The 25345-nt window shown below is 47.9% G+C and overlaps 1 protein-coding gene and 1 long non-coding RNA gene across 2 annotated transcripts in view; both read left to right on the top strand.

The window, feature by feature from the left end:
- LOC118527416 (uncharacterized) overlaps positions 1-1387 on the top strand; it is a 50876-nt gene extending 49489 nt beyond the window's left edge. The window contains exon 7 of the long non-coding RNA XR_013448219.1: positions 708-1387. This is a non-coding gene — a long non-coding RNA (uncharacterized LOC118527416). The remainder of the gene's footprint in view (positions 1-707) is intronic.
- A 2867-nt stretch (positions 1388-4254) lies between these two features.
- RIMKLA (ribosomal modification protein rimK like family member A) overlaps positions 4255-25345 on the top strand; it is a 30621-nt gene continuing 9530 nt past the window's right edge. The window contains exons 1-3 of the mRNA XM_036079228.2: positions 4255-4564; positions 20576-20806; positions 25012-25098. Of these exons, the coding sequence (XP_035935121.1) occupies positions 4402-4564; positions 20576-20806; positions 25012-25098 (481 nt within the window). The 5' untranslated portion in view covers positions 4255-4401. The remainder of the gene's footprint in view (positions 4565-20575; positions 20807-25011; positions 25099-25345) is intronic.

Raw genomic sequence — 25345 nt, 5'->3', positions numbered from 1 at the left:
AGCCCGATGCGGGGCTTGATCCCAGGACCCTTGGATCATGACCTGAGCCGAAGGCAGATGCCTAATGACTGAGCCACCCAGGTGCCCCAGTAGTTAAGTTTTTAGGGAGTCAAAAGTTATACATGGATTTTTGACTGTGCAAGGGGTCATCTCTAACCCCCGTGTTATTCAAAGGCCAACTGTGTATCTGTAATTGACCACAGTTTTGTCAACTGAAATTGCAATGATGTCTCTTAATGACAGTCATCACTGTTATCAACAGATACCAGAGTGCCTACTACAGGTAGAAACAATGATACATGATGCATTGGCCCCCATTCTTAAGAAGAGGCTTACAGTCTAGATGAGGAGGCAAATAGACGATGCATAGGGGACTTTTCCATTTCTCTTCCTAACAGAGTAAGAGAACAGAAGTGAGACTGTGGGAACATAGGAAGGAATTTCCTTCTCTTCTGCCCTGTCTTCTTAATGGCTTCCTTCAGAAGGAAGAATTTGTTAATCGGATTGGTCAGAACTCAGGACATCAATGAATTCACATTTTACGTGGCTGGGGTCACTTTGGGTTGAAAGGTCACATGGCCCTGTGTGCTGCCTCGCTCCCCATTTCCTGCTAAGTAGGCCCAGCTCGGTCTCTAGCACACACTCAGAGGAGTAAAGCTGGTCTACTTCGCAGATCTGATCATCTGCTCCCCCCTTTCTTTCTGCAGGCTTGCCCACGCATCCTGGCCCCAAGATGTAGAGGCTGGAAAGGGAACAGGGAATTAGGAAGCTTCACTGCAACAGCCTTAACCTACGCCATGTCATTCAACCTCGTCTTCTGGCAGAGTTCTATTCTAGAGGTTATTGGGTGCTAGCTCAGCTATGAATAAAATGATCCTTTGGTTTCAATTCCAATTTCTTTCTTGTGTATAGTCCCCTTGGGAACCCTCAGGAGAGGAGAGACGATTAGCAGAGCAGGATTGGACTATTTCTGGTCCCTGAGTGTGGCAGACTATATTGTTGGTCACGGTTTTTCACGAATGTTTGCTGTCCTTCCCTGTGGATCTCAGAGTTGGCCAGATGAACTTGTTCTGACCAAGAAAATGTATCAGTTCCAGGTAGAAGTATAAAGAGTCAGTGTGTTATTCACCATGATCACTTTTCTTTTTTCATGAGACCAACATTGTCCTAGATAAGGGTCAATTGATAAGCCTGGGTCCCAGCATGAAGACAAACTAGAATGTAGCCAAGGTGACCTGCCATGAACATGTAGGGTATTTCAAGAAAAAAAACAAAACACAAAACTTTGTTGTAATAAGCCACTATGAGATCATTTGTTACCATGGCCTAACCTAGCTGACATGTTTACCCTATTACTGTCTGTATTAAACTCTGTTGCTTGTCCTAACATCTTTTCTCCCTTCATTTCTCCTAAGAAAACCCTCATTTTGCCCAGGTTATTCACCTAACTCTACGTGTGCTTAGGGGAAAGGATTCTAATTCCCAGCCACAGGGGCGAATCATAATTTAAGCCATTCATGATAGTTTCTTCCTTCTTGATGGCGACTGGTTTAGATGTGGGCATATGAGACTGTGGGAAGTTGGCTTGAGGGCTTCCAAGACAAGTTTTCCGTGCTAATATAAAGGGACACGTGGGAAGAAACAGTCTCTCTACTTCTGCCAGACATTATGTGGATGCATGTGTTAGGTGGGATTGTGGCAACCATTTTGTAACTATGAGGGACACTAACTGAAGAACGTCAGAGTGAAAAGATGGAGAGAATCTGGGTCCCCTGATAGTGTTATTTAGCTGTTAAATGAACTAACTCTAAAGCTGAGCTACCTCTAAATTTCTTGCTATGTGTGATAATATATTTTCCTTATTGTTTAAGACAGTAGAATCTGGAATGGAGGGGAAAAGAATGAGTTTAGTTTTAGGGACGTTGAGGTGATGGCAGGACAGCATCCTTTTACATAGCTGAAGCTCAAGAGATGTCAAGATTAAATTTGAATTTGGGAGTCATCTCTGGAAAAATATTATATGCCAATACATCCGGGAAAATAATCCTATACCTGAGACAGTATCTCTGTGCTTGAGGAATTTTGGTAATATAACAAAACATTACACCTAAACAAGTGTAGCCATCTCCTAACTGGATATGCCACTGTCCCAGGTCCTCACCTGTCACCCATCCTAGGAAAGGGAGACCACAGGGATGGTAGGAACCTGCTAGCAAGGGAAAGCAAAGACAGTGAGGAAGTGATGACACCATCTGGGTCCTCAGACCCTGCTCTCCTCAAGCCTAGATATGCACATGCATCTGCATATGACTTAAGGTTCTAATCTTGCATAGATGACTATGAACATGGATTATAAGCAACTTCTAAATTTACTGACTCTTATATAGCTGTTAGAAACAATCATTCCAGCAAACTATGGTTCATCATCTCTTAGACATCCTATGTGTGATACTGCAAAAGCCCCATAGGAAGCACCAGAGTCAACAAAATGAACACCATGAAATATCAAGGAAATGGTCAATGTGGAGGATAGAGTCTCTAGTGCCCAAGCTGATCTGTGGTTAGAAGATAGTTTTGGGGGCACCTGGGCAGCTCAGTCAGTTGAGCGCCAGGATCTTGATTTCACTTCAGGTCACAATCTCTGGGTTGTGGGCAACCCCCCCCCCCCCCCCCGCCCCGCCACCTCCACGGGCTCCACACTCAGTGTGTAGTCTGCTTGAGATTCTTTCCCTCCCCCTCTGCCCCTCCCCTCACTCATGCTCTCACTCTCTCTAAAATAAATACAATCTTTTTTTTTTTTAAGATTTTATTTATTTATGACACAGAGAGAGAGCGAGCACAAGCAGGGGGAGCTGCAGGGGAAGAGGGAGAAGCAAACACCCCGCTGAGCCTGATGTGGGGCTAGATCCCAGGACCCTGAGATCATGACCTGAGCTGAAAGCAGACACTTAACTGACTGAACCACCCAGGCACCCCTAAAATAAATAAATAAAATCTTAAAAAAAAAAAAAGATAGTTTTGGAAGTTACTAATCCATAGGGCACTAGTTTACTGATACTTTAAGAAAATACATGGGGGAGGGTTTCTATTGCAACACAAAAGGATTTACCTAACATTGCTTGAAAAAGAATTAATTTTTGAAATTCTGTTTAGATATAACTTCTCCAAAGGCATATCCAGTAGGTAAATGAACACATCTGCATAATATTTACAGTGAAGCCTATACTTTACCTGAGACATCTTAAAATGGGTTTCTAAGTAGTCACTGCTGGGTCTGCATTGAAATTACTCTTACTTCCCTAAGCCAAAAAAGAAAGAAAGAAAGAAAGAAAAAGACTTATTTTAATGAGCTGGAAGAGCAAATGCAATCTTCAAAGATGGCTAACTTCAGTCTTGCAGTTATTTAAAAAGGATCTGGCTTCAAACATTGTTCGCAGGCAGAATTTGCAGTTGGCTAGGACCAAAGACGGTATTTAAAGATGACTCAGTTGTACGGCCTGGGCGGGGGGGAGGGGGGGGAAGACCAGCCAGTAGTCCTTCTAAAAGGAGTCTTAGACCCGTTTTCATCACATTGAGGTTCTGAGGCCCAGAAGCGCCGCAAACTAGGAGGTGCTGTCCAGTGTAAGAAAATCTGAGACCCTGAGAAATGCACCTTCAAATTATCCGAATGGGAGGCGGCTAAAACCCAACTCCCCTCAACCCCCACCCCCAGCTCCAGGCCAGGATTTCCGCAGAGAATTCCGAGGCCAGGGTCCAACTGGGGGCCTAGCCGGGTGACCTTCGCCAGGCCCCAGAATCCCCCTTGGGACGTCCCTGAGGCTCTACTCCGGACTCTGCTGGGGCTCACCGGTGCCCTCGGCCCCGAATGCTCGCGACCGCCTTTGGGACGCATTCCGCTGCGCATCGTTAGTCGGGGAGCCGGGACATCCTCTCCGCCCCGCGGGACGCCGCCCCGGCCGCTCCCGCCGCCCCACCCCGGCCCGCGGCGCCACGCCCACCGGGGGGGTCCCGGGCGGGGCGGGGATACCCTCCCGCGGCCGGGCCCACGGGCTTTCCGGGGCCCCGAGCCCCGCCCGCCGCCCCTCCCCCGGCCGCCGCAGGCCCCCGGCCCCCCGCCCCTCCCCGGGCGCCGCCCGCCGAGGCCGCCTCTGCAGCTGGCCGCGCGGCCAGCCCGCGCCCGCCGCCGCGCGCTGATTGGCTGGCCGGGGCCGGCGGCGGCGCTGAGTGGCCGGGCAGATTCGCTGGGTCAGGGCTGCAGAGGCGCCTGGCGCACCGGCGGGAGCGGAGCCGCGGCGCGCGCTCGCCCCGGACGCCGGCCGGCCGGCCGCCCGCCAGCCCGAGCGAGCGGCCCGGGGCGTCGAGGGGGCCCGCGCCGCGCCGGGCGCCGCCGCCCTGACAGCCATGTGCTCCCAGCTCTGGTTCCTGACGGACCGGCGCATCCGCGAGGACTACCCGCAGGTGCAGATCCTGCGCGCCCTCCGGCAGCGCTGCTCCGAGCAGGACGTGCGCTTCCGGGCGGTGCTCATGGACCAGATCGCCGTCACCGTCGTCGGCGGCCACCTCGGTGAGCGAGGCGGGCCCCGGGAGGGCGGGGAGGCGCGCCGGGGTCCCCGGAAGCCGGCCGGTGGGCGCGCGCAGCCGGGCCTCCTCCAGCCAAGTCTCCTTCGGCCCCCCCCCCCCGACCAGCCGCCCTCCCCGCGAGCTCTCCTTGGGTTGCAGAAAGCCCCTAACCTTGAGAGCTTCCTTTGACCACCGCCGTCTGCCCTGAGGCCAAGATTTGAGAACGGGATTCCGTGTACTTAGGGGACTTTGTTTTGGGAGGAACTCGAATTCGCCTGAAGCCGCCTGGAGGTCCGAGGAAAATCAAGCTGCAAACCCCAAATTTGCAATTCTGCTCGCATCCGTACCCTGTCAGTATAGCTTTATAGAAACCCTTACTACGTTTACGAAATTGCCATTAAGATGAATGTTTTTAAAAGTTTTCCAGGAGTGTGTAAGCATCAGTAGTGCACTATAGAATATCATTCCCAAACTAGGAACCTATATAGGGGGAGAAATTTATGTTTGGAGTCACCTCTTGAGTGTGTAAGTGGGAGAGTAGACCATTGATGGGTTTTCTTTAAACTCATCCTCCTTCCTAAAAGTGTTGAATTCTGATTCCAGAAAAGCCAAGATTTCAGGTACAGACCATTCTGGTCTCATATGTCTCCACTGCTGTGTCCAAGAGACATTTTTGGGTAAGACATGGTTATCATCTGTGACCCTGACCTCAAAAGGTTAAGTATGTGTTTAGGTATTCTTAATTATCTTTAATGCAAGCAGTCTCCGATGGGAATCCTTGGTTTAGGAACCCCCTGTAGCCTGCAGTTTGAGTGGCTCCAGCCTCCACTCTGGAAGTAAGCCAGCTACTTCACGGGGATCAGATGTGGGACTGGGGTTGGGGAGAATGTGGGCCCAGTTCAGGGTGCTTTTTGGGACATCATTCTTACTATTTCAACCATACTTGGTCAAATAAGCTTATAATTTGTTACTTTTCTTTAGCAGAGGAAAGGGATTCCAAATTCTGAACAGGTTACTTATAGGGATTTTGAATATGACCTGTGTCTAATGTATCTGTTCTAGATGCTTCATCCATAAATTTACCCAAACCCTTCATAAGTAATATCAGACTGAATAGCCTCCTGGAGAAATAGACTACAAGCATTAGGTGCCCTACGTTTAGAAACAGTGTGTCATCTGTAAGGGGTACTGTCTCTCTATTCTTGATTTGCTAAAACTCTTAACAATTAGTTAATGTAGAACTGGATTCCTGAACAAGCAGTCTGCAAACCTGGATTCCTAGCACAGCTTTTTTTTTAAGATTTATTTGAGACAGAGCAAGAGAGGGAACACAAGCAGGGGAAGTGGGAGAGGGAGAAGCATGCTTCCCGCCGGTTTGAGCAGGGAACCCGATGCGGGGCTTGATCCCAGGACCCCGGGACCATGACCTGAGCCAAAGGCAGACACCTAACGACTGAGCCACCCAGGTGCCCCTTAGCACAGCTTTGCTGCTAACAAGCATCTTGACTTTGCCTTGGCCAGGTCACTTTATGTCTTTGGATCTCAGGTTTCTTGTTTATATAAAACTAAGGGTTAAGGTTCTTCCAGCTCTAAAATTGTTCAATGGAATGATGTTATATTTTACTGATCTAGACCTAGCATATACATCTTTCTACCCCCAGCGTCAATAGAACTCTTCGTTTTATTTCTTTGTTTTACAGCTTGTAAAGATGCCTTTTTTAAGATATAGTAATTGAAGTTCCACATCATATTCCTGTTCTAGACCCATACTGCATTCTGTGAAAGAGTAGGGAAATTCTCTCTGTTTTGTATCTAAAACCGCATTTGAGGAGTGCCTGGCTGGCTCTGTCAGTAGAACATGTGGCTCTTGATCTTGGGGTCATGAGTTTGAGCCCCACATTAGGCGTGGAGATTACTTTTTAAAAAATTAAAAAAACAAACAAACCATTTTAAAGAATCAGTCCTAGAAAAAGAAAATTATATTCTCAGTGCTGCAGGAAACATTTAAACCCTTTTGTTTAGTGTCTTAAAATTTTATGGGAATTCATGTGTGAATGTATCTCAATCTGTTCACAAACCAGAAGTTACTTCTTTTTAAACTACGAGAAAATATACCTAGTTATTAGTTGCTGGAGAAACTGAAGACAGGCAGTTTTTGAAGCAGTTTAATCTTTTGCTAATTCAGAGATAGCCAGACACAATTCATGACACATAAAACAAACCTATCAGGTCACTATTTCTGCCATCCAAAGCAGTGAAGAGATTTATTTGTCATGGGGCTGGATTAATTGAAGCACAAAGAAGTAAGCTCCGGGCAAAGAGTGAGCTCCTTTGCTTGTTCAGTGCTGTAACGATGACTAGAACAGTGTCTTGCAGTAATAGGCACTCAATAAATATTTTTGAGTGAATAAAGATATGCGCTCTATTTCCCAGTTTCCTCTATCATCAAACTATAGAAAAGCCTTGGCAATTTGCTGAGCCAAGTATTCCTCTGAAATAAACTCTAGAACTTAACTGGCTTTGAAATACAGAAATAGTTACTAATGCCATTTCCCATTTGCAAATTATTGAGGGTGAGAGCTGGAAAGCCTTTGAGATCATCCATCCTGACCCTTTCGTTTTACTAATGAAGGACCTGATGCTCAAAGCTACTCAGTGCCATCCAGCTAGTTAGCAGACAGTTCGAGACCTGATCTAATTCCCGGCTCCAGATGTGGGATAAGTATGTGCGAGGGCATCTGCAGCCCATGGTACCTTTTTCCGTGGATGTGGAATTACACTGAGGCTAGACAGTGACTTCGCAAAGTGATTTTATTTTATTTTATTTTTTTAAAGATTTTATTTATTTATTTGAGAGAGAGAGAGAGTGAGAGAGAGCATGAGAGGGGAGAGGGTCAGAGGGAGAAGCAGACTCCCCACTCAGTGGGGAGCCCGATGTGGGACTCGATCCTGGGACTCCAGGATCACGACCTGAGCTGAAGGCAGTTGCTTAACCAACTGAGCCACCCAGGCGCCCGCAAAGTGATTTTAAAGTTCAGGAAGTTAAGGCACCCCTTTCACAAAGTCTGCATGCATACCATTGCTCCCTTCATTCCTTCTCAAAATTAGTGCAGGGGTCGATGCAGGAGTCCGTTTGGGACAGTATGGGCAGGACCTCCTGAGCTTCCTTCTGTGGAGGCTAGTGGGACCCCAAATCCAGAGACCAAAATTTCAGGTTATATCTGGAAATAGGATTCATACAAGAGATGGGAAGTTTGGGATTTAAAGATTGCAGTTATTTAAACAAGATAATACGAGTAAGCTGAAGATGCCGCGCAAATGCAAGGTTTTGTGATGAGTGATCTAGCCGCCCCAGCGTCGGTTTGGATGGGATGAGTGGGAATGGCCGCGGGGAAGAGCAGAATGACCTTCCGGTGACTGAAGCAGTCCTGCAGAGAACGCTTTCCCTTCGCCATTCTGCAGGATGTGGCATCATGAGAGTCCTGTCTATCTCCATTCCTTCTTAGAAACCACAAGTTCTTCATTCGTTCAACAAATATTTAATTAGTCTCCCCCATGGGCTAGGGTGGTGGCGAATATGTCCCCCAAATGAACACAGTAATAGTCCAAGCAAAATATGCGTTGTGTTTATTGTGTACCGGGCAGGTGTCGGGGTGCTTTCTACAAATTAACTCTTATAAACGTCAGTCGGGTATCTGGCACAGGGCACTGGGTGGCTGTCAGGACCAATACTCAGGAGTTGCAGGCTCAGCAGACCTGTTTCCTCTCTTCCACTCCACCCATCCATGCATTGCCTGCCCTGACTTCACCAGGCCCCGTGCGCTGAATTCCCCGGCCCGGGGTGCCCATCTGGTGCGGCTCCCTCTCCACCACGCGGCAAACTTGTATTCCTTCTTCAGCCTCAGCTCACATCACTGGACTCTTTGAGGTCTTTCTTGAACTCTCTCCCCTCCCCTTCCCTCAGGCAATCCCTTTCCTGTCTGCTGCCAAGTAACATTGTTTAAAATAACATCCATCATATTTTATTGTAATTTATCTATTTACAAAGTTTATCTTCTCTCTCTCTCTCTCCCCCTAAATGACTGGGGATCCCTCAGATGTATGCTCCATAACTGGTACACAGTAGGCCTGCAGTTAATTTTTGGATGATTGAGTGAAGGGCCCGAGAGGCTAATTTGAAGCATAGGAGACTTTTACCCTAATTAGGTTCTGTTTGGGAGATCATGCTTTGATGTGTGAATGTTTCTGTGATGAGCCATTCTATGAGGCCAGAATTACCAGGGCAAATTAAGTTCTTTGACCACCCACAGGCCTTTACAATGACAATTTCTTATCTCAGGAAACAAGGATAGTCACAAACTCAGGGATAGACACCAAGACCGAAAAAATGCGTCTGACCTGGAAATGAGGGTGTGTAACAGTTTGTCTCCTAGGAGTGGAATGATTCAGCATTCCCTTCCTTCCTTTCAGAGCTGAAACCTTGGTGGCCATATGGCAAATTCTGGGTCAGGTTCTTTATTATTTTATTTTTATTTATTTATTTAAGATTTATTTATTTATTTTGAGAGAGAAGGGGGGTGTGCACCTGCGAGTGGGGGGAGGGGCAGAGGGAGAGAGTCTTCCGAGCAGATTCCCTGCTGAGCGCAGAGCCCAATGTGGGGGGTTCCATCCCAGGACCCATGAGAACATGACCAGAGCTGAAACCAAGAGTCAGATGCCCAACCACCTGAGCCACCCAGGCGCCCCTAAGTCAGGTTCTTTAAATGAAGGTGTCTGGGATACTTTTCCTTGGTTCTTTGCAGTAATCAGCTGAGTAAGATTTAAATGTTTGGGTGGGGGGGAATCCTAACTGAATTGGAGGAAAAGGTCATATTGCAGCCTTCCAGGAGACAACAGAGGCCTCATGGAGAAGGGAAGGAGTCCCGTTGCTATGCAAGGAGGCACTAGGAGGCAAGGATACCATGCTAACCTAAGGCACAGAGGCTGACCTTTGATCTCGCTCTCTGCCAAGGGCCTGTGCCTGATACCCTGTAATCTGAATAAGCCATCATATAGGACTAGTGGAAAAGTCAGAGGGCGGATAGAAGCATCTACCGTATACTGTGTCTAAGCCGATGTGAGCACTGAATGGATATGCTTTACCCCATGGTCCACGTTTATATCCGTGGGCTAATCTCAAGGACTGAGGATGGATTGGATGTGTGGTTTATGATTCTAACAGTAGTTTTTAGGGATACCTCATGAACTGTGTTGGAAAAAGTTCTAGAACCAGTAGATCCTTAGTAGATCTCAAAGTCTTACTCACAGATTTCTGGACCACCTCCTGCTGCTACCATAACACTTCTACCAAATTTGTTAGGCTTGCCTGGTGGAAGGCATCAGAGAGGTCCATGTCATTCCCATCCATCCACACCTCCTCCTTGGCACTCCCCTTACTAGCAGAGAGTCCAGGGACATCCAGGCAGGTCAGTGCTAGCCTCACCTCACTCCACCCCCTTCTCCAGGGGGTAAATGCGTCACTTTGCCCACTTCACTGAGAGACTTGACCTTATTTTAACACAAACCTACAACATGATCTGAAGTTTTCAATCTATTTCTTTTTTTTAAGATTTTTTTTTAAATTATGTTAATCACCATACATTACATCATTAGTTTTAGCTGTAGTGTTCCATGATTCATTGTTTGCGTATAACACCCAGTGCTCCATGCAGAACGTGCCCTCTTTAATACCCATCACCAGGCTAACCCATTCCCCCACCTCCCTCCCCTCTAGAACCCTCAGTTTGTTTTTCAGAGTCCATAGTCTTTCATGGTTCGTCTCCCCCTCCAATTCCCCCCCTTCATTCTTCCCCTCCTGCTATCTTCTTCTTCTTTTTTTTTTTTTTTTAACATATAATGTATTATTTGTTTCAGAGGTACAGGTCTGTGATTCAACAGTCTATTTCTATTTGATCTTTCACTATTAAAGAGTAACTCAAGAAGACCGCCCCCCCATGAGAAAGTGATAAATTTAAGTTACTCTGCATTGAGGAACTAACAAGAATAATGGTCCTTTATTTCTGTAACTCTGTTATTAATGCTTCCATATCTTTTATGTGCCTTAATCTTCATAACCATCCTACTCATTCAACAGCTGTTGCCTGTCCAGTCTGTGCCAGGCACTGTGCTAGGTACTGGAGATAGAATGAAGAGTAAGAACACAGTCTCCATCCTCATTGTTAAGATTTCATTCATTCATTTGGTCAACAAATACCTGCTGATCACCTGCTATGTGTAAGGTATCGTTCTAGGTACCAGAACAAAACAGGCAGCAATCTCTGCCTCTCCAGGAAATTACAGTCTAGATGGGAAAGAGAGGATATAAACAAGATAAGTAAAATATATAATATGTTGGTGAAAAGGACTAAGGAGGGAAAAACAGGGAAGGGGAATGGGAGGATAGAATGTTTCTGGAGGTAGGAGAGGGGATGCAATTTTGCATAGGGTGGCTGGGATGGTCCTCACCTAGGAGATGATGTTCAAGTAAAGACCTGAAGGAGGTGAGTAAGCCATTTAGATATCTGGGATTAGGGGTGCCTGGGTAGCTTAGTGGGTTAAGCAGCTGCCTTCAGCTCAGGTCATGATCCCAGAGTCCTGGGATTGGGCCCCACATCGGGCTCGTTGCTCAGTGGAGAGTCTGCTTCTCCCTCTGCCCCTGCCCCCCCCCCCATGTGCTCTCTCTCGCTCTCTCTCTCTCCTCTCTCTGTCTCAAATAAATAAATAAAATCTTTAAGAAAATAGATATCCAGGATTAGAGTAGAATAGGCAAGAGGGAGCAGCAAAGCAATGTGTGGCCAGAGCAGAGTGAACCAAGGGGCAAGCATTAGGAAAGAAGGTCAGAGAAGTGGAGGGTAGGGGGAGAAGAGCCATTGTATAGGGCCTTGTAGGTCATAGAATGATCTTTTTTTTTTCTTAAGTAGGCTTCATGCCTAGGGTGGAGCCCAACACAGGGCTTGAACTCACAACCCCAAAATCAAGACCTGAGCTGAGGTCAAGAGTTGGACACTTAGCCAACTGAGCCACCCAGGTGCTGTGGTCATGGAAGGACTTTGTATTTTACTCTGGATGAGCTGGGAATCCATTGAAGGGTTTTGAGTGGAGGGGTGACATGATCTGCCTTAATGGTCACAGGGTCATTTTGGTCACAGTGTTGAGAACAGACTGATGGCAGCAAGGGCAGAAGCAGGGAGATCGCTGAGGTCATTGCTGCAATTCAGGTGAGAGGTAATTATTGGACTAGAATGATTTCAGAGGAGGAAGTGCAAAGTGACTGGATTTTGGATAAATTTTGAAGACAAAGTTGTCAGGACTTGTCTACCGGATCAGATGTTGGATGTTCAGGAGAGACTAGACAGGAGGACTTCAGTGTGTCTGTCCTGAGGAGCTAGAAGAATAGTTTGCCATTTACCCATATGGAAAGGGTGTAGGAGTAGGTTTGGACAGGTGGTGAGGATCAGGACTTAGTGCGAGATGCCCATTAGACATCGAAGTGGAAATGTCAAGTAGGCAATTTCATATTGTTGGGGATACAGGAGAAAGCCCTGGCCTGATGATATCAAAGTAGAAGCATCTCCATACACTTGGCAAGGGAGTGACTACAGATAGAAAAGAGAAGTGGTCCAGGGACTGAGCTCTGGGGCACTCCAATTAGTGGCTGGGGGGAAGAGGAGCGGCCAGCAAAGAATCCTAAGTATACGGGATGAAGAAATCCAGGAGCGAATGGTATCTTGGAAGCCAAGTGGAGAAAGTATTTAAAGAAGGAAGATGTGATCAGACGGTGTTCAGGTTTTGCTGGTTGATCAAGTCAGTTGAGGGATGAGAATGGACCATTGGATTTAGCAATGGTGGCCTTAGCATCGGTGTCCCTGATAAGAGAATTCTCATGAAGTAATGGAAACCAGTGAATATACACACTTAGTCTTGTTATAAAGGGAAGGTGAGAAATGGATTGATAGCCTGCTATGAACGGAATTGTGTTTCTGCCCCAAATTTTCTCTCTCTGCCTTCTGAGGTTACAGCAAGAAGGCAGCTGTCTGCAAGCCAGGAACAGGGCCCTTACCAGAACCCAATCATGCCAGCCCTATCAGACTTCCAGTCCCCAGAACCTTGAGAAATAAATGTCTCTTGTTTAAGCCACCCAGTCTGTGGCATTTTGTTATAGCAGCCTGAGCTGACTCAGACATTGCTCAAAGGGCAGATGGGTTTGAGAAGCTTTTCTTGAAGAAGAGAGAAATAACAGCATGTTGTATGCTCATGTGAGTGATCCAATGGAGAGAAATTGATGATGCAGGAGAGAGAGGTGAATTGCTGGAGCAGTGTTTTAAGTGAGTGGGAGGGGTTGGGATCTATTGCATATTTCAAGGAGTTGGCCTGAGCCAGGAGCGAGGACACTTCAGCCATTCTCATAAGAGAGAAAGTAACCTGTATGAGCCAGCTGCCAGCAGGTGGGCAGATGTGCTGTGGCAGCTTGTAGAGAAGTTCCTTTCTGATTGCTTCAGTTTCTCGCCTCTTCTCTTTCTCTCCTCCTTTAATAGGAAGAGGGAGAAGGCGGGAGGAAGTAGCAAGAAGAGAAAGTGAAATCATCTAGGGTCAGGGAGAGTGAATGTACCCAGGGAAATAGGGTGCTTGCCAGGCGGCAGGGAGGATGCCCTTGAGACCAGTCAGCAGGTTTATGTATTCTTTTCTCCATATTCCATTGCACAGCGGGGCACACGAAGTAGGCAGAGTTGGATTGGTCTAATGGCGTGGTTTAGCCAAGCAAGAAACAGGTGCAAGATTTGAGGATGTACCATAGGTTTGAAGATGCATGGTATGGTGTTTTGACTCCGGAATTTAAATAGATTAAAAGGGGAAGTGAGGGACAGTGAAAAGACGGGGACCTGTGCATGGTAGTTCCTGGGGTCAAAGTTTGGCTGGAGTTGGGGTACTAGAGAGAGTAAGCTGGAAAGATAGGAGACACTGATTGGAGACTGGAATTATGATGAGTGCATTAAGTCTAGAATGTAACCCAGAGTGGTGGCTGAGATGGGGTGCTGGACAGCATCCTTGGAGGAAATGAGGTCAGGAAACGGGCCTGGGCATTAGAAGAATTCTGCACAAGGATATTGAAATCACCACCAGCTCTGACAGCGTGGGGAGCCAGTGAGTCAGGAGCTAAAGCTCCAGGGACAGAGGTGGGTAGCTGGGGTCCCTGGATGACTTGCACAAGTGGAGTGATGTACAATGGGATGAGAATCAAACTGGGAGTTTTAGGGGAGGGAGAGGAGGATGGTCTGGAAGCCACAGCGAGGAGCAAGGAGCATCTCTCCCACTGGCAGGCTCAGGAATCCCAGGGGCCAGGGAGAGAGAACAACCACAACTGGGAAGGGACGTCGGGGAAGCAGTGTTACTGGGGAGAGCCGGGGGTCCGCTGCACTGAGGAAAAGAAGGCGAAGGGAACACTCACCTGAAAGGTCAAGGATAGGGGATTTGCTGCCCCTTGAGTCCCGGAGGACACTGTGAAGGGGAGAAGGAATGGAAGATGGGAGCAGAAAAGACAGTGTCAGAGCCAGGTGGGGTTTAGCCTCTAGCGAAATGAGGTGGCCTTGGAGACTGGAGTCTTGGGTGACCGATACAAGAAAGGGATAAAGGACTTGGATGAGCTTTGTCTTCATGGTTTCGAGGAAGCTCGGGTTGGTAAGGTGGAGGGTGGGGCGGGGGTTGGGAGATGGTTTCCAAGTTCTGGGACTCCTCTGTTTTACAGAAGAGGAAACTGACACCCCGAGAGACATGTGTCTTGCCAAGTTGTTAAATGACAACAAGGAATTAAATCAAGTCTCTGACTTGGAGGCCAGTGCTTTATCCATTTCACCATAATCGGCTTTCAGCTCAAGTCAACCCAACCTCTTTCCATGCCTTTGTAAATACATTCGCCCTGAGATATCCCTCAGCTCAGGGCTTCGAAGATGCCAGAGCTTGACCATGGATTTCTTTCTGAGAGGTAGACATTATACATTGATTCGTTTTACACATTTCTTCTGGGCCCAGAGGCACCATGAGTCAACATCTCCTTTCTGAAACTTTCCTTGATTCTCTCAGAGATTATCACTAACTGCTCCCTCCTCCTCTGCCATCACTGAACCCTGATTCTTATGCCTGTTAGACCACTTCTCACATTGTGTTAGAATCAGTCGCCTCCTCTCCCCACCCACTGCCCAAACCAGACTGATAACTTCCTAACACCCAGGTGCTCTGCACAGAGCATCAACGGCATTCATCACAATTGTGTGTGGTCTTTCTTCTTCAATTCCAGGGATCACCCCTCCACCCCATGCCCAGCCTTTAAGATGGCGCCTGTTCCTTAGCCGCCGTGGCCCTCCCGTGTCCCTGTTGCCCTTACCATTTGATGTCCCTGGGGTCCACATATGCATGGCAAGCCAGAAGGGCCCGGAAATTATTATCACGCCACTGGAGCAGCTTGCAACCAAAGAGCAGGTGTACAAAAATTACCGATTGCCACCTTCCTCTCCCCTCGGTGGGATAACTGAGGCATGGGCACTAAACCATTTCTTATTATCATGAGTAAGCCCCAGTTGCCAAGGGGGGGTCCCTCACTTGACAACACCCCCTGTATTTGTCACCTTGCCTCCTCTACTCCCCCACCTGCATTTCCTGAAATTACCACCCTAATAATAAACATCCTGCACTTGTCTTGGGGAGTGCTTCTGGGGACCCCCGAACTAACACTGGACTTGGCCCAGAGTGGGTGCTAAATAAATATTTGCTGAACGGAGAGGTTGAGTGACGGACTGAATGAATATTTAAGTTGTGTCTATATGTCCGTAAGGAGACTAAGCTCCTCGTAGGCAGAGATCACCTGGTTCAGCGTGGTATTCCTGCTTCATAGTGTGTCTGACTCATCCCAACAGTTCAGTAAAGGTTGAAGTGAATTAAATGACCTGAAAACAGCAGTTGGTGGAGAACAAAAGGGGCCACAGAATGACTGGGTTTTAATGAGGTGGGGGACAGAGAGAGACACAGTGAGAGAGGGAACACAAGTGGGGGAGTGGGAGAGGGAGAAGCAGGCTTCCCGCTGAGCAGGGAGCCCGATGCAGGACCCGATCCTAGGACCCTGGGATCACGACCTGAGCTGAAGGCAGACACTTAACGACTGAGCCACCCAGGCACCCCAACAAAGAACTTTAAAGGGAAGGAGGAGTGGTGATAGCATGTACTCATTAAAAATAAAAATAACTTCCTTGGGAGAAAGTAGTGAGTGTAGGGTAGAAAGGAACCAGGGAAAACCTGGAGCATCATTGAGATGAGAGCCAGATCAGGTTCCAAAGGGCACATCTTCCTCATCACACAACAAGGTAACACAAAGCTCTCCGTGGGTTATCCACTTACTTTATTTATATTGTCGATTCCTTTCTGACAACTTGCAGAGCTTCCCTGCCAGCCACTGTCACATGATCCTGTGAAAATAGAGGGGTTCTAAAAGCTGCTGGAAGTGAGGGCCTTGCTTGCCACTGGGCTATCGGGTCCTGTGATTTTCTTATTTCTGCCGCTTGCTTTGTGCTTGAAGGTTTTTTCCTAGTGCATGAGAAACCAGTTTACTTCTGCAGCTTTCTCTTGTGAAGCCGGGATGTGTGTGTGTGTGTGTGTGTGTGTGTGTGTGTGTGTGTGTGCGCACGCGCGCACAGCACAGGTTGGGAGGGTGGTGACCCATTACGTATCAATTCTTTGTCAATGTGGAGACTTTTTTTTTTAAGATTTTATTTATTTATTTGAGAGAGCGAGCAAGAGAAGGGGGAGGGTCAGAGGGAGAAGGAGACTCCCCACTGAGCAGGGAGCCCGATGCGGGACTCGATTCGGAGACTCCAGGATCATGACCTGAGCCAAAGCCAGTTGCCTAACCAACTGAGCCACCCAGGCTCCCAATGTGGAGACTTTTAAAGTCAGATCTATTGCAGGGATCCATATGACAAGAAATCTTTCGTCTATTTATCTAATTTAATAAAAAAAAGATTTGTTTATTTTAGAGAGAGAGGGAGAGAGCGCGGAGGGGGGAGGGGCAGAGGAAGAGGGAGAGAGAAACTCTAAGCGGACTCTGAGCTGAGCAGGGAGCCTGACGCGGGGCTCAGTCTTCCAACCCTGAGATCACAACCTGAGCCGAAACCAAGAGTCAGATGCTTGACTGACTGCGCCACCCAGGCGTCCCTAATCTTTTCTTAAAGTAATCTCTACACCCAATGTGGGTCTCAAACTCACAACCCTAAGAGCAAGAAGAGCCGCATGCTCTACCGACTGAACCAGTCAGGTGCCCCAAGAAATTTTTCATTTAAATGAGATAATATATGTGAAAGGTCTTAGCAAAGTACCTAAAATACAACAGATGCTCAATAAAAATGCTCACCAGATTCAGATCTGAATGTCTGCACCGCTGACTATGGTTTTGAATTTTTAGAGCTCTACTTTCCAAGAATGATTTGCTTCTTTCTAAAGCTATTTCTCTGTATTATAGAGTACATTTCTTTGCTATTGTACATACAATGCGAAAAGTCTAGTTTTGTAGAATTAACGTAATTTAACCTGATATATGAGTTAGAAAAAAGCAGGCCCAGTTCATTGGGAAAAGTTGTCCCATTTTTCTATTTTGTTTTTAATGCAGTAAAATATTTCCAAATATAAATAACAGTTCAAAAGGAGATCAGAATATAATGAACCATGAAAGTAGATTATTCTTTTTAGAAGTAATATGGAGAAAATATTGTTGTGGCTTCAAACAGTTGATTTAGACTGGGTTGGCCATTGGTCACTGTACGAATTAGTACGGGGTCTGACCTTTTTCACTATCTTACTGATCTGTTTGGGGACAGGGTGATTTAGTTAAAAAAAAAAAAAAAAAGGTGGTTTGAAGCTAAACAGTACATTTCAAGCCCAATGTAGGAGTCTGGGAGACCCCAAATAATATTCCAGAAACAGCTCTGCTCCCTTCCTCCTGCCCTGTTCCCCACGTCAAGGTGATGCCCAAGAGTACTGGGTACTTAGTCACATGAAATCCCTTGTTATTTGAGGGCACGAGCCTCTCATTGCTGAGCGCTTTCCCTCCATCCACCCACAGCCAGCAGAGTCCTGCCTGCCCTGATGTCCTGCATCGGCTCTTCATTCCCTTGGCTCAAGGCCCATAGATTGCAGTGGAAATGTTAAGGACTCCGGGAGAGGTGACACATTTAAACTGCAACCTGTTTTAAGTTCATCAGGTCCTTTCCTGAGAGCAGATGTGAATGGGGCGAGGGGGAGCCATTATTAAGTGGTTCAAGGGCTCAGAACTCAGGAGCAGGTTTGCCAAGAGCCAACCTCACACCCAAGTTGTTCTTGACCATGGCCGTGTGCATCTGCTGTTCGTGCCGAAGCCACGTAAGAGAGGCCGCCTTTTGTCTACTACGTCTAGAAATGGTGATTCCCCCTAGGGGTAGATGGCAAAGAGAGCAGGCGAGGATGTGCGTGGCACGGATGCTGGAGCCGTGAACGCGGGCCGAGGAGGAGCTAGCTTGCAGATGTGCTCCTGAGCCTGTCCTGGCCCTCGGCACACAGCTGGAAGCCAGCCCAGCCAGAGCCCACACCTGTCTAACCGCGTGGTGTAGAGCCTTCCCGGCTCCGCTTTAACGCATTCCATTCTTCATTTATTGAAGGCTTCAGTTGGAATGAGCCAGGCCCAAAGATTTACCTTTGGAGAAGAGAGATGAAGTTCTGGTAAGATTTCCTAGGTGTCTGTGAATCTGCTTGGGGCTGAGCTGTCTCCGTCCACTTGTGGTTGGTATTTCCAGAAACGACTGAATTCTTTTCTTCCCATTTAGAAGTTTAACTGTTCGTCTGTGGCCTCATGTTGGGATTTGAAAGCCAGACGTTTCTGCTGCTTCTCATTTCTCTAGGTCACTTTTCTGTTGCAAAGCCATCTTTCTCATCAGGTGGTGCAAACCTCCCTAAGCTGTCCCCCCTGCTCAGTGGAGTGTGTGTGCCGTGGTGATGCCAGCGCGCCCCCCCCCCCCCCCCCCCCGCCATGTGGATGGCTCTGGAGAGTTTTCAGAGCAGATTTGCACATATTACTGCGTCCCGTGATGTCGTCCTGGGCTGTTGTTGCTTCTGCCCTGAGTGTTTACTCACCGTTCTCACCCACTGGAATACTTTTCTTTCTTTTCCTATGGGTTTTGAGGATGCTAATACAGGGTTTGCTTTTTTTCTCCTTTATATATTCTTTTCCCCGGGGGCTGTAAGGGGCAAAGGAGAAAGCCTATAGAAATGATGCTATTTTCTGATGGCAAAGTGAAGATAACCTGAATGCTCTTTATAAGTCATCCCTGAGAATTATGTTCCAGTTCCTCGGGCTCACACTGTCCTCAGATGTACTGGAAACAGTATATCTTAATGATTACACCTGCCCCCTTTGGTTCAATTGATGGAATATCTAGAATGGGGGGAAACTGCAAGTTAGATCCATATAGTAGTTTTGTGGTTTTGGTTTCTTTGTTTGCTTCCTTTTGTTTTGTTTTGCTTCGTGTTTTTGCACTGACATTATTCATCCTCCCCATGGAGAAATAGTAACTTTTCATCAGCATCTTTTGTGTTCTCGGAATTATCTGGTTGCGTAGCACATCGCTTACAGAATAGAAGGCACTGAGGTTAAAGCCTATATATAAGATGGTTCTGAAACTGTTTAAAAGGTTTTCTTTAGAGCCTTTTAAAGACTCCTTTAAAAAGGTTCCCTACGACCGACCACGTAATTCCCTGAACTCACTTCCAATTGCCCTCCCCATCCCATTTCCGTCTCCAGGGTTCCAAATCTGTCTCCCTGTGGCTTCTGAACAATTCAGCAAACATGAGGTGCCTGTCGTGCCCCAGGCACTGTTCTAGGGGCTGGAGATACAGCGGTGAACTGCAGACAAAACGATGCTCACGGATAGCTGTAGCTCTTGGGGTTGGAGAAGATAAGCCAAGTAAGTCTTCTGCATAGAAGCCCTACGGATACTTGGAGACTGAACTCCTGGTCCTCCGAGTCTTCACTCCAAGCTCATACTCCCGGTTTACCGGTGTAATACAGACACAAGCCCTTTCGCCATAGGGACCGGTTGTCTTTGGATGCATTCTACTTTTGTTTGATACGGAATTGATTTTTAGTAGATTGATTTTTTTGAAGATTTTTTTTGTTTGTTGTTATAAAGGCAGCATGCACTTGGAGACATTTTGGAAAATATGGATAAGTATAAAATAGGCAATCACCCATCATCCCATTACCCACTCTTAGAATGTTGCTATATTTCCTTCTAGTCTTTCCTAACTTGTATTTATCACTTTGTGTCCTGTTTTTTTTTCTACTTACTATTGGCATTTTTGCATTCATTATATTCATAAAGATCATTTAAGTGGTTACATAATTTTCCAGACAGATTTTTATCCTTTTTTTTTTTTTTTTTTTTTTTTAAGTAGAATCTCTGTGCCCAACGTGGGGCTGGTACTCATGACCCCAAGATCAAGAGTCTCATGCGATAGTGCCTGAGCCAGCTAGATGCCCCTCCAGACAGACTTTTAAAGGTTAAGTCCTACAAGGCTAGTAAGGGTTCCTTAAGTGAGCTGCACTGCTTCCTTTTCGTGACGTTTCTAGCCTCCTAACCCACTACACTTTGAGTAATACTAGAGCTACGTGGAAGCAAGGTGCGGGGCTCTGTTATCTATCCCCTGTGGATTCTTCTAACTTGGATTATTCTCGATATGCTGCTTTTCTTTTTTTTTCTTCTGTTCGTTCTTTTGTGTTTCCTCATAATCATGCTCTGCCCATTTGTGTGGAGTGTGGCATTGACTGTAGCTTTCTCGTTACGACAGGATTTCCAGTGCCATTTTCAAGGCTGTCGGCTGGGTTCAGTCTTGAGGAGTCGGTTGGAACCAGTTCTTCTGGTGAGACTAGGCCAGCACGGAGCTCACTCTTGTTCTTCGATTGCAGGCCTGCAGCTGAACCAGAAGGCGCTCACCACTTTCCCAGATGTGGTGCTCGTGCGGGTGCCCACCCCCTCAGTGCAGTCGGACAGCGACATCACGGTCCTGCGCCACCTGGAGAAGCTGGGCTGCCGCCTCGTCAACCGCCCACAGAGCATTTTAAACTGCGTCAACAAGTTCTGGACTTTCCAAGAGCTGGCTGGGCATGGGGTTCCCATGCCAGACACCTTCTCCTATGGTGAGTGTCCTTGGGCTTGGAACAGACCTTTCCAAACCACCTGCATCTCTGTCTTTTCTCTCCTGCCAAAGCGCTCTAGTGTCTTGTTGGTTTTCAGTGTGAATTTGTTCATGTCAGGTGATTGAGCATCTCGAGTCTTCAACGCGGTCGCTCCCTGTGGCTGTAATTCACCGATGCCGCGTGCCTGCTCTGCGCGCCATGTGCCCGCTCCCGAGCTGGGCGCTGGGCTGGAGCAGTAAGTGAGCGCGTCTGGCCCGGAAGGCCCCCCTGGTTCATCAGAGGCGGGGGACAGCGAGTAGACAGGCAGCGCCAGGGCGGTGCCAGGATGCGTTAGTGCCAGGTGGTACGGGACACTCGGGACGGCTCCACATGCAGCTTCGGAGGTGGCGAGGGAGGTTTCCTGAAAGCAAGAATAGCTAGACTCAGCTGAAGTTATCCGGCGGGAGCAGCGGGGACAGGGGAGTAACCCAAGCGGAGAGCAGAATATAGATCGACCTAGACTCGAGTGAGAACGTGACCGCTGCGTGGTATTTTGAGTAGTCTGTAGATGTATGAGAGATGGAGTAGAGATGTAAGAGTAGCTTATATGGTATGTGAAGTAGATTAGGGTGAATCCTGAGACGTATAGGGCGTTAAGCAAGGAGGTGGCCTGATCGGAGTGCAGAATATCACCTTGGCTGCACCAAGAAGAAGGCATCAGACAAGGGCAGAGTAGAGATAAGGTATGTGGCTTAGGCTTTTTAAGCTACCCAAGTGAGCCATGATGGTCTAAACTGAGGGGCCATAGTAAGAACGAAGATAAATGAACAGATCCAGGAATTACGAAGGAAACCACAGTAATAGGACATGATGACTGGCTGGATATGAGGAATGTAGAAGGAATCAAGAGGGACTCTGGTTTCTGGTTTGGGCAGCCAGATGTGAAAGCAAACATTCATTGAGACTAGAAACATGGGAGAGGAGAAGCAGGTTGGTGGGTAGGGGGTGAGGGGTTATCAGGCAGAGAGGACTTCAGTTTGGAGCACGTTCTTTTTGAGGTGTCTGTAGTATAAGCAAGGAAGAGTATTCTGTAGGCAGCAGATGAGTGGGTCTGGAGCTCCTGAGAGAGGTGTAACCTAGGGAAGTGGATTTGGAAACCTTCATTATGTTAAGTGAGGTCACGAGAATGGATGAGATTGCTCAGGGAGAATATATAGAATGAAGAGAGGGCTGAACTGGACACCTTTTTATGGCAAATTTTATGTATATTTTACCACAATAAAAAATAAAATTCAGTGAGAGGGTTCAAGAGAGAACCCTTCAGAGAGCAGGTCTGGAAGAGGAACGTACACAGGAAAGCAAGCAGGAGCAGCTGGTGAGGTGAGGAGGGAAAGAAGAGGTGACAGATGCCAATGGAAAGAACATTCCAGGGTGGATGGTATAATTATAAGTGTTGTCTGGTTCTGAAAGGACAAGTAACAGGAGCGCTGAGATGCGTGTTGGATTTAGCAACAGGGACTTGATGAATACAGCTTCAGTTTAGTGATGGGGGAAAAGCCAAACTGTCAAAGGGCGGGGGGATGAATGAGAAGTGAGAAAATGCAAACCTGTTTGAGTAGCTCGATGGTACGGATACAAGCTTGTAGTTAAGAGATGATGCAGGGGCAAGGAACAGGGATTTTGTTTGTCGAAGATGGGAGAGAACCCAACGTGTTTAAAATGGCAATGGAGGGGTGCCTGGGTGGCGCAGTCGGTTAAGCATCTGACTCTTGGTTTCGGCTCAGGTTGTGATCTCAGGGTCGTGAGATTGAGCCGCATGTCAGGCTCCAAGCTCAGTGCGGAGACTCTGGAGACTCTCTCCCTCTCCCTCTGCCCCTCCTGCTCACGCTCTCTCTCTCATAAATAAATCATTTAAAAAAATAAAATAAAATGGAACTGGGAGGTTGAAGATCCATCAGAGAGAGTACACTTAATGGTGCAAGATCCCCGAGGAGGTGAGAGGGAAAGGGGTCTAAAGCACAGGTGCAGGGATGGCCTTGGATAAGAAGGACTCCTCTTTCACTGTTTTATAGGGAAGGAAAAAATGATAGCTAGAGAGGAGTTAAATATGTCAGTGGATGTCAGGAAGTTGGGAGTTCCCCCCCCCTTTTTTTTTTAAGGAGATAAAAGTTTAAACACTGCAAGGGATCAGTGGGCAGGACAGCCAAGGAGAGACTGTCTGCCAGGAGGTAGTGGTGGGGAGCTGTACTTAAGGGGGAGTGTGAGGGGGTGGGAACATGCGAAATTTTTCTTTTTTCATTCCTGTGCCCAGTTGCAAGTAGCCCATTGGTGGGCTTATGGATATTTTAGGTGACCTAACAAGCCTATTTGCATTCAGCCAGGGGGTCACTATGGGCCCTTTTACCTTACTCAGGCTTCCGTTGCTCAAGCCTGTTGCCTAAAAGCAGTCTCTACATTCCCCTCTGACCAATCGATAGTGGCAGATCTTTGGCATTTGGGCAAAGGTCTCGTCTTCAGTAGCTTCTTCACGCCGGAGGGTGGGCCATGCTGTCCCTGCCTAACCTTGTCGTCCATCAGGGGTTCTGTGCAGTTACAGACCAGAGCATGGCATTATATCAACAAGCGGGTCTGAGATTGGAATGAAGTTCCTTGGTGGCCAGGTCCATGGGATTTAGGGGGAGGGGATCCTCCAAGGGTATGGGTGGGATCCTTGTTGAATTGTCATTTGTATATGGAATTGTTGGATTTACTCAGACACGTAGATCAAGATGGCAGCTGGATCTGAGGGAACAAAGGGGAAAAGGGGGCCTGAAGAAGCAAGGTGGCTGAGAGTCAGGCAGCATCAGGAAAGGGTCCCAACTGAGTCCCTAGTGTGTGTGGATTCATTCTGGACGACCTTCCACTGCCAGTTGCACCTCAGGTTGGAGACCTCAGGGGGATGGAGTGCAAGAGGAGAGGAAAAGGGTCCTTTGTCCTCACAGGCCCGGGCAGTCCGAGACCACATGGGGAGCTGCCCTGGCCAGAGACCTTCAGCTGTCTCGGAGGACTGGGGTTAGACCGCTGAAGGGCTGAAAAGAGAGAAGAGGGAAGGAAGGATCCCTCCAAAGGGCAGGAGGGGAAGTTCCTCACCCTTTTGGGTGAGGGCAGTCTGGCAGCTTCCCCCTGGGGCTTCGGATCCTCACTGAGGAGCAACCTCCCCCGGAAGTCATCAGTTCCCCAAGGAGTACTGGAGCCAATCCACTGAGGGATCTCAGAGAATCCGGGGAGAGTCCTGAGCTACCGAATGTGGGGCGTCCCAGTCAGATGGGGGCGGGTGGCACGGGCTGTGGAAGGATCCACCCCAGGCAGAACAAAGCAGATAGAAGTTTATTGAGTACACTGCTAAGGAGCAGCTGGTTCGACGGTGAAGGGGAGACTGTCTGCAGGACTTCTCTTCTTTCTTTCTGGTTTTTTTTTTTAAGATTATTTATTGGGGCGCCTGGGTGGCTCAGTCGGTTAAGCGTCTGCCTTCAGCTCAGGTCATGATCCCAGGATCCTGGGATCGAGTCCCACGTCGGGCTCCCTGCTCAGCGGGGGGCCTGCTTCTCTCCCTCAGCTGCTCCCTCTGCTTGTGCTCTCTCTCTCTCTCTGTCAAATAAATAAATAAAATCTTTAAAAATATATATAAAGATTTTATTTATTTATTTGAGAGAGAGAGAGTAGGGGGAGGGGCAGAGGGGAGAATCTGAAGCAGACTCCCCACTGAGCGCAGAGTGCAAGATCTCACGACCCATGAGATCAGGGCCTGAGACGACGCTTAGCTGACTAAGCCACCCAGGTGCCCGAGGGGTTCCCTTCTGATAAAGTGTACTCTTTGTGCAGATGCCCCTGATTATGGACACAGCCTCACCGTGGTTTTGTTTTCATCTTTAACACTTGGCTGAACCACAGCCATTTTACTGGGAAAAATTCCTGCCCTGCCAAAGGGCTATTAGGAGGATTACGTGGGCTCGAGCCTGTGAGGCCTTTGCCACATTCACGTACTTGATCAGTGTGGGTTTCCTTCTCTCTCTACTTCCACGTACGTTACAGGTGCAAGATACACGTCTGTCGGATGGACTGGGTTTGAATTGCTTTAATCAGAGGAACATGAGGCCTTGAAAGAATTCACACAGAGGGGGCCGTGCTGGGCAGACCACTCCCGAGCCTCAGCCTGACCGTCACTGACTTTCACCTTCTCTTGGCAGGTGGGCACGAAGACTTTTCCAAGATGATTGATGAAGCTGAGCCCCTCGGCTACCCGGTCGTGGTGAAGAGCACGCGAGGACATCGGGGTCAGTGCTGCTCCTCCTGGCTTCTGTTAGGGCCGCACCTCTGCTGGTTAGAGAAGTGGGGCGCCCCCTCACGGGACTCGCGGTGTCGTCTGTCCCTCTGTCCCCTCCTTGCTGCCCCCACTGTCCTTGCTGCGTCAGACCCTTCTCGTTCACTCCCTGGACTTGGCAGCAGACTCCTGACTTGACCCTGACTGGTCCCCCTACCCCGGTGCCAGCGCGGCCTCTCTTCTTCCGAAACATCTGTCCT

Source organism: Halichoerus grypus, chromosome 5 (genome assembly GCF_964656455.1).
Source record: "Halichoerus grypus chromosome 5, mHalGry1.hap1.1, whole genome shotgun sequence".
Taxonomy (NCBI): Eukaryota; Metazoa; Chordata; class Mammalia; order Carnivora; family Phocidae; genus Halichoerus; species Halichoerus grypus.
The sequence above is the reverse complement of the archived record's forward strand: the minus strand, read 5'-3'. Positions and strand labels throughout refer to the sequence as shown.